This window comes from Morone saxatilis, unplaced genomic scaffold, assembly GCF_004916995.1.
Source record: "Morone saxatilis isolate NCDOM2014 unplaced genomic scaffold, NCSU_SB_2.0 Contig11, whole genome shotgun sequence".
Taxonomy (NCBI): Eukaryota; Metazoa; Chordata; class Actinopteri; family Moronidae; genus Morone; species Morone saxatilis.
The window spans coordinates 20,016,003-20,025,751 of NW_023339663.1; the positions used below are offsets into that span (position 1 = coordinate 20,016,003).

General features: G+C 40.4%; 1 protein-coding gene across 1 annotated transcript; it reads left to right on the forward strand.

Moving 5' to 3' along the window:
- Nucleotides 1-4,714: 4,714 nt before the first annotated feature.
- ddx28 (DEAD (Asp-Glu-Ala-Asp) box polypeptide 28) lies at nt 4,715-7,163 on the forward strand. Its single transcript, XM_035652322.1, has one exon. The coding sequence runs from the start codon at nt 4,893-4,895 to the stop codon at nt 6,579-6,581; it is 1,689 nt and encodes a 562-aa protein (XP_035508215.1). The 5' UTR covers nt 4,715-4,892; the 3' UTR covers nt 6,582-7,163.
- Nucleotides 7,164-9,749: the final 2,586 nt, after the last annotated feature.

A 9,749-nucleotide genomic window follows, 5' to 3' on the forward strand; every position in this document is an offset into this window, starting at 1 on the left:
CACACACACACACACAAAGCTCCCACAGCTATGGAGTTAATAAACACTTCATTAAAGACTTACCAAGTTAAGAGCCAAACGTATATTGCATTTTTAAGGTTTTGTATGTTTTGTAGCCGGAGTAAAAAAAAAAATAACACACAGGAAACATTACACCTAATACCTTTGATTATGTCCTTTTATTGTGTTATTAAGCTGTTTTTGCAAATCCAAATGTACAGACCCTTTGACCTTGCAACAACTAGGTCTTACAGCCACTTTGCTCTATTTAATTGGCCCTCCATTCTCTTCCAACCACCCTCCATTAGTTTACATCCGATTACGCCCGGCCCTCAGCCCTAGCTCTCTGTGTGGTTACTGTCCAGGCTAGGATTGGTAAGTATAATGACATGATGCACTTTTTACCTTTAGATCCCTTGAGCCTGTCGCCACAGAGGTCCATTAATTTCTAATCAGTCAATTTAGGCTTGTGACTGAAGCTGTATTGTAGGCTAGGAAGAATAGACATCTTCATCATAGCTGTTTGAATCATTTAGGTTGTGGGTGGTGCAGCCTAAATAGCTCCTCGAGCCGAGTGATTGAAAAAACGCTGTTTGTGTTCCCAGGGCACAGGGTTTAAATACCTGTATTTATTTGCCATTTTTATCCCCGATTCTAAAGCTCAGTTTGAAATGTTGTTTTCAAAATGTATTTCCCGCTCAAATTGTGATTTTTCCCAGTGATTTGTATTGTATATTCCCTCGGAAACTCCACTAAAATGTGAACCAAAAGTGCAATAAGGGCTGAGAAGATGAGCATATTGTGATCCAACCATTTGAAAATGGCTACATTGGCCAGAAAAAGACCATTAAAGACCTTGTTAAATGTAACCCTTACATGGTCAAGCTAATGAGGAGTTTTGTATCTTGTGCATATTCAGCAGTCACACTGTACATTCCTGCTCTGAGGGATTCCTTTCTGTCATTGGTTTATTACAATCGCAATGCAGTTCTTAATATTTCTCACCAGATTGCAGCTAGAATAAAGCAATAATAAATCTGTCTGTATAAGGGTTGTTCCACTCCTTCTAACCTCTGAGTCTATCCAACCCATCAATCTCCTCAGGTTAATCTTTATTGGGTAAGCAACACACAGGCTGATGCACTCTAAAGCTTTAATGTGCTGCTGCTCTGATGGCCTCACAGCATTTCTATCAGTATTCAGTTATTTCCTTCCACCCTGTTGGAGATAAGGCAAAACTATTTGTTTGTTTGTAATTTTTCAAGGTATTCAAGTTCTTGTTGTGTTGCCCCATACCTGTACTATGTACACACACAGACACAGTAATTGCTGATCAAGAATATCTACCACTATCAAGCACGTTTTTTAATGTTTCACCAAAGGGTTTTTGCAACACTGATAAGCAGAGTTATAAAACATCTTAAGTTTTATTAGGTGCATTACTGCTACAGTCCATTCTCCCTATCATGGATCAATAAAATGAAAATAATATTTTAACAATAAAAGAAACAAACAAGTATATATATATGTATATTATTTGTGTAAAGTCAAATGAACCTTTTAAAATTTTCCTATATTCAAGCTAAAGATGCACAGTACCAAGAAATAAAGCACCAAAGATCAGTTATTATATTGCTGAAAATAAGTTCTGTAAGAGCACAATTTGATGTAAATCAGTCCATCCTCAACACAAACTGCATGCGCAGCAGACAACAGCCTCTTCTTTTTCTGACACAGCCACACTACATATACCTATGCTAGATGTATGTGGGCGTACAGACAGGCGCTCAGCTCACAAATGCATCTGAAAGCATCAATATCACATTTCCTGTGGTCTTTATTTCCAAGCAAAAGCACAAAGTTGAACCCTTTTTGACTTATATGCCATCTTCTGAAGCAATTCTCTCCCAACAGACATTTGTTCTTTGCAATGCTGAAAGACTTGGTGTGATTATAGTTTCGAATAGACACCAATACTGTTACATTTTCAGTTCCCTTTCTGAACTTAATGCAGTTTAATGGTATCCTGTCACAGAAGATTGCTTGCAGTGGTCTGATTAACAATAAATATTAAGAAAACTATTATATTTCATATTATTATGTATTTATTGCTAAAAAAAACATTTGTAAAACAAGGACAAAAATCTTCTACTCAAACAGGTGTATAGTTGACTTGAATAGGTAATGATAAATAATTTAACAGCTGTTTTTATGGACTACTATGAGCAACAATTACTGTTATCGTCACATGATTATTGCGTAAAAAAAGGTCCCGAAGTACCAACCAGTCCCAGTCTGTATCACTGTATTCTGTGTATTCTCAAAAGAAGTCAGTATTCACATTGTTATAACCAAGTCTTCTATGTGGTTAACTTACAATGCAAAAGAGAAGCCAAACAAATTGAATTCAAATATCCGACGGAGCTGCAATTTTTGCCCTGTTGCAACACATTTGAGTCAATGAAAATAAAATCACTTACTCAAGAATGTTCCTTAAAAATGGTACAAGCAAATTAAAGTTTTAGCTTTCTCAATTATAATGACTATAGTATCATGGAATAAGTAGTTATCTGCTTACAAAAGAAAGGATAAGTTAAGGTTTTAGTTCAAATTAATCCAAACAATTCTCAATTTACTGACTTGATATTTACCTTTATCATAAATATATTCTTATTAATTCTTATTAATTGACTTGTAAAATGTTTATCATATTATTATGTGACAGTCACATGACTTGACTGAACTTTCTCCAGTGCAGACCCACCCGAGTCTAATTCAGGTTACCTGCGTCTCTTATCTTCGCAGATGACCTTTGAAGGGAGAAGATAAAGAAAACAAATTGTGTGGGAGGTTGTAGATGTGGTTTGTGATATTATGTTCTTGTAAAGAAACTTATGAAGGAAAGAAAAAATTACATCTGCCCCCACACTGGTCCTGTTTGAGAGGTGTCACTCTTTCAAGGATTGGGGTTTGCACAAACTGCAGAAATGCAAAGCGGCACCTTGGCAACACACGCAGCGTTCACTAAATGTCAACAAATATCAAATTGCACACAGTGCTGTATCAGAATGTCGGCCACTTAGGCAACCACACTGTTTTGTAGAAATACATTTATTTTTTATATACATTCTCAAATATTTGTAAGTAAAACCTTCTGTAATTTATGTCATTTATTTGTTATTTTATCTATTAATTAATCAATACGTTTAATTTATTTTGAAACGTGAAAGAAATATTGCAGACTTGTAAGACTGCAAAACCCTGCTACCACAGTTCTGATTAGGAGTTCAGATGACTTGAAATCTTCCTTGTTGATTTATGCTGCCCTCTTTTGTTCAGGCTGTGAAACTGAATATCGACAACAGCAAGTCTTTATTTTGCAAATGATGAGGCTGATTAAATAAAAAAAACTAGCACCTGTCTATTAACTAGACCTTTACATATAAGTAACCAGTATATGCCCAGTTCAGTTTTTTCTTCCTTTGTTAGGAGACAGAAATCTAAGACCCCAGTTTCTAGAAACTCCGGCTGACACAGCACTGGTTTGTCCTGCATGTGACAGAGATTCTATTACTAAAAGTGTCTGTGATGTTCTGAAGCTACAGTAAATCAATCAGTGAGCTGATTTCATTCAGCACATGGGAAGGGTAGCTGATGTACAATCAATGCTAGATGTGACAGCAGCACTGATGCAGACAGCAAAACAGATTTTTTTTTTCTGTGCTGGATATAAATGCAATTGTCCTTTGCAGAAAAGAATTTGAATGCAAAACAAAATATGTATGAACCAAAATAAATGAAAACATTCAGGCAACTGGCAAACATCCTCTTTTTTATTAGCTTACTCTCTCTGTGGCAAAGCAGCAACACTGGATTATCCCCCTAAGAACCCTGCAGGCATACAAACATGTGCCTCTCTTTTGCCTTGAAGATCACATCCTCACAAGTGTAGACTACATACTATATTAAGATGCCTAGTCCTATAACAATAATCAAGCTAAATGTAGATCTGCTTTGATTGGCAATACAATTATCAGATGAATACAAGTGCATTTACAGGGCCTTGGGCTTGGTGTATGCTGAAGAGGATTGACCAGAACTCAGAATCATGTGGACAGTTATTGACAGTCTCTGTTGTGTCAATGACAGTGCTCTTTCTCACCCTTCACTAATCTATTACAATCTCTGACATCGCTGTACTGCAGGCAGTGCTGATTCACTAGGGCAGTGATCAGCTGATTGATTTACCATTTCGAACGGGGATTCAATGCACAAGACTTCACACAGTGATCGGGTTAGAGAGAGGACACTCGTCTGGGGACGGTCAGTTGGTTTACTGTTCAAAACTAACATAAAAATAACAATAACAACAATAATATTTATATAGAAAAATAATTCTACCTTGTAAACTTCACATTATTATTGGCAAAATACTATATGTGAGAAACTTTTTCTCAGGGAACATTAAATTAAAATGATTAAATCTTTTCTTAACAAAAAGGCTTTCAAAACTGTATCTGCTCACGTCATTTAAAATAGATTTATTGCATTTGTGTTGAATTAATGTATTCATACTTGAGGATATATATATATATATATTTAATTTGTGTTTATATCTGCACATTTGCTGCTGACTTTGAATAAAATGAGATATCTAGACGGTGCGTTTCTACAGACGTCATCACTCAACGCCCCCCCGTGACATCATCAACATTCGCCGATAAACGAAGCATGGCGAAACCGCTGTCAGGTCTAATCCCGAAGTACGCTGACATGTTTGGGGTGTTTTCGGACATTTACAGAGACTCTTTAAGCTCCAGAGCTCACTGCGCCGCGTCCGTCTCCGCGCTTCAGCTGACTCCAAGCTGTCAGCGGAGCTTCTAAACAGCACAATGCAATCTGTGAAGGTCGGCTGTTTCGCTGCGTCCAGAGTCCTGTGCTCGGGTAGGATACTCCGTCCCGAGTTGGTTAAACTATCGGCTTGTTCTGTCAGTCAGAGCCGCTTCTGCCGAACAGCCACCCAGCCAGAAGGCACCGCGGTTATTCGCGTCCCTCGCTGCCTGCAGAAGCGCGTTGACAACGTGAAACAGACTCGAGGCAGGAACAAGATCAGCACCGTGAAAGCTGGCAGGCTCCTGATCCAGAGCAAGAACCCCGAGCTGAACCAGTCTGTGGGCTACGTGCTTGGGAAGTTCCAGGAGCCCATTCTCTGCTCCAAAGGATGGAAGCATTACAAGTCATTCGGTGACCATTTCACCATCAACAACGTTAAGGCTGTTGCGCCCTTTGTTGCTGACAGTCAGAAGGAGGGGGTTGAACAGAAGCCGTTGGCGACTTTTAAAAACCTCCACATCTGCAAGGAGCTGGTGGAAACTTTGGATAATATCAACATTACCCACCCCACCACTGTGCAGCTGCAGACCATCCCAAAGGTCATGAAAGGTCAGAACATTCTCTGTGCTGCAGAGACCGGCAGTGGGAAAACCCTGAGTTACCTCCTGCCTGTTGTTCACAGACTGAAGGCTGATAAGGAACCAGAGATGGACACAACGGGTGCACGCCGGATCCACACTGTGATACTTGTGCCTTCCAGAGAGCTGGCTGAGCAAGTGGCGGCGGTGTCCAGGACTCTCTGTGCTCCGTTTGGCTTGCTGACAAAGACCGTGGGTGGTGGGCAAGGGGTAGGACACATCAAGGGGGTCTTCAAGAAGAATCAGCCCGATATTTTAGTGGCTACACCTGGTGCTCTGGTCAAGGCCCTGCGGAGACGCTGCCTGGACTTGAGCGAGCTGAGCTTCTTCGTAATAGACGAGGCGGACACCATGTTCGACCCCAGCTTTTCTGATATGGTGGAGGACATCCTGCTCCGCGCAAACATCGCTAGTAATCCCAAGGAAACACGAGGCCCGGGGCACAAAGCCCAGCTGCTGGTAGTGGGGGCCACCTTCCCCGGTGGTGTCGGCGAAGTGCTCAGCAAGGTCACAGACCTTGGCAGCATGGTGGTTATCAAGAGCAAGATGCTGCACTTCCTCATGCCACATGTCAAGCAGACGTTCCTGAAGGTGAAGGGTGCTGACAAGACCCTGGAGCTGCACCAAGCCCTGAAGCTGCTCCAACAGGAGAAAGGAGGGGGCGGTGTTTTGGTGTTCTGCAACAAATCCGCCACCGTCAACTGGCTGGGGTACTCGCTGGAGGAGATGGGGGTGCAGCACGCACGTCTGCAAGGGGAGATGCCTGCTGCCGTGCGTGCAGGAATCTTCCGCTCCTTCCAGAAGGGCACGGTGGATGTGCTGGTATGCACAGACATTGCTTCACGTGGCCTGGACACATCCCGAGTGCGCTTGGTTGTCAACTACGACTGCCCAGAATCCCATACTGACTACATTCACAGGGCAGGAAGGGTGGGAAGAGCAGGAGGGATGGAGGACGGGGAGGTGCTCAGCTTCGTCTCTCATCCGTGGGATGTGGAGCTGGTGCAGAAGATTGAGACGGCTGCACGTAGGAAAACTAGTCTGCCGGGGATGGAATCGGATATACACGAGCCAAAGCCCAAAGTACAGGAGGAAAAGGAAAATGTGTAGAAGTGTTTTTTGTATGTTTGCAAGTGGAAGACCCTCTGGTGGGATATGTTACTGTATGTGTAGTGTTGGGATGACACTAAATGTACAATATTGTCAGCAGAAACAGTAAGCAAGATAGAATTACAGTAGGCTGATTTTCTATGTCCACTATGGCTTAAAAATAATTGATCGTTTTGATGTTATTGGGGATGGAAATTCTACTAAACTGTGTGCATTTTTTTACCATACAATCATTAAAACAATTCCCAAAGGAGATCATTTGAAAGATAGATTAATGGCAGTGACAAGTCTTGTTTTTTTGCCAAGTAAAGTCACTTATTATTGGTGTAAGTCCTAATATTTACAATGCACAAACATAAAGACTATGCATTTCCAATAATGGAAATATAGAAAACACCCAGTGTATTCTCTGATTCTAAATAGAATTGTTTTGTCATAATTTCAAAGCACATTGTTATAGCTTATATTTCCTGGTGTAAATGATGTTTGTTTAAACAGATTAATATGTCTCCATTGTTTTCAGTCTTCTGATTTGGTATGTGTGTTCAGAATTCTTTGACTTCAAAGTAAAATCTAATTGCATATTTTTCTCACCTTCTTTTATTGACCATCACTATTTATTCAGGCAATTTTGAAATGTTTGATCTTTGAACAATATACCATCCATTCCCCTTTTTAGCAAAAGCTAAATGGTTTTTCAAAGGTGTGTTGGTCCTGTTGTTTGGTCTTTTTGTGCAAGCATAGCTTCTCTTCCTTAAATACTAAAAACAGGAATTGACCTGGTTGGCGAGTGTAAAGAAATTCTCAAATACAATCTGTTGACCACATCTAACATATGATCCAGGATATGGTATTAAAATAAATTGGCAGATTACACTTAAACTAATACCCTGTTTAGAAACCGGAAAGCACTCTAAATAAGAAAAATACATTCTACTTTGACTGAACTTTCTCCTAAACCATTTAGGCTATTTAATGTACATCTTGCATTGATAGATATTGTGGAGAATTCCTAAATTTTTTTTCTCCTTTTTTTGCCACAATTACAAATAGTTGAATGTGTTTTCCGTTATATGCACTGTACGTGTTTAGCCACTAGGTGGTGGCATTTGTCTGATTTCATCTCGTGTACATTACATGTATAGTTGACAGATATATAGACATATATACAGATTTTTATGCTCAGTACATTTAAGTTGCCACATGCACACTAACTATTGGAAACAGTCATAAGCCCACATGCTGGTTTCAGCAAGGTTTTTACAGTACAGAAACACTTCATCAAACTACAGTAAGTTGAGGATAGGCCAAAACCTGACATCTCTACTGTTGATGTGGTAGGTCCGCTGTACTTGAAAGGATTTTTTTCCCCCTCTTCCATGCCTGCGGGTGCTTGTTGAAAGGAAACCGCAAAAAGTGTCAACATGAAAATCTGCCAGAGTGAAGAAAATCTTGGGATCTTATTTCAAAGGTAATAACTTTTCCTCTGACCCTGATGTTATGGAAACGGGTTCAGTAGGTGTTGTTTTACACAACGTTTTCAGGTTTTTCAGATGACAACAAACTTCCAAGTAAATATTTGTGCCTGGAAGGTGTGTTTGAGGAAGTATAGAGATTATAGAGGCAGACAGACCTCTGCGTGAGGCAGACGTGTTAACGGGTCTGACAGTAACAAGGGGCTTCCATCAGAATGTCTGGAATCTAGCTGTGATTGTCCTGCTCCAGCTCGGGTCAACATCTTTAAGCTTTGCCCCCCTTGGGTTCACATTTCCCCCATCCGTACCCTGACAACAAGGAGCCGGTGTCCACTTATAGCATGTCAAGCAAATGCCTCCAATCCTTCAGTTTATATTTCTGTCCTACCTCAACTTCACTGACCCCTGCAAAAACATTGGATAATAATAAACAAGATCAAATGTCCCACTTCCAGGTAGCCGCTGGGCCCCGTATTAAGTGTTTTACGGCTAAAATAATTTTAGACCACAGAGCTTAGCCTTAAAGGGCCACTCCACCGTTCTCACACACAATGATCGGTTTACTCACTAGGAGCAGCCTGTGAAAACGGTTGAAAACATCTTCTGTGACTCTGGAGGAGCTTTGGAAAATAACTCATATGATGAGGTCATAGTGATGTCATCAGGGTTATATCAGCTTGAGCTACAAATATAGCAAAATGTGAACATTTTCCAGGCACAGATCCGAGAAGCTAGAAAACTGTATTATAGGAGTTTTGGGAGCTGAACCCATACAAGGGACTAAAAGTCAGGATACCTTGGACTTGATTTTTGGCGTTTTTTTAAAGTTTAAAGTCCTCCATCCACTCCTTGTTTGTTACTTGGATGTTTCACAGTGCAGAATGATCTTTGTGTAGAGTTTGAAGTGTGACGTGGAAACTTGAAGCCTGCACTGCCGAATACTGAGGATGGACAATGACAGAGAAAGAATGAATATAATTTGAATATTTTTAAGTAGTTAATTAAACCTTTCTTTGGAAAAACCATATCAGACACATTTCACACAGACTATAGGTCCTAAAACATGTCAGGAGGGGGTCTTTAAACTGCGTCTCACAAGTCCCCCACAATTTTAGAAGGTCAGTACTAAACTTCTGGAGATGCTCTAGGGAAATGGGCTCCTGGGGAGTTGGACAAAGTGAAGGAGAAGCATAAAGATTGGCTGTTTGAGGTCCCGGGCTCCTCACCACCCAGCCTTCAGTAAAACAAACAATGAGCATTTCTGAACTTCCTCTCAAATATTTGAGCAGATGGTGATGTTTGGATGTCTTTCACAGAAGATTCTCCTTTCTTTCTTTCTTTCCTTTCTTTCCTTTTCTGCTCTTTCTTTTTTGGTGGGGCTTCAAACCAATAGTTAAAGGTCATCCTAGGGCCCGTCCTTATTAACCAGACTTAACAATGATAGGTCTGCTGGCAACCAGTCATTTAAAAACAAAAAAAAAGCCTCAATACTAGTGGAAAAATCTGTGAGGTAATTGTTCTTTATATAGCTATATATTTTTTATTTTAATATAAATAAATGTCACTTAATTCACCCACATATAGTGCCTGTGGACTACGGAGGTGTATGGATGGACTACAAAGCGTTCGGTCCATTAATAATGACGCATTTCCTCTTTGCCCCACCGTGGGATTATCTCTCTCCCCCCCCCCC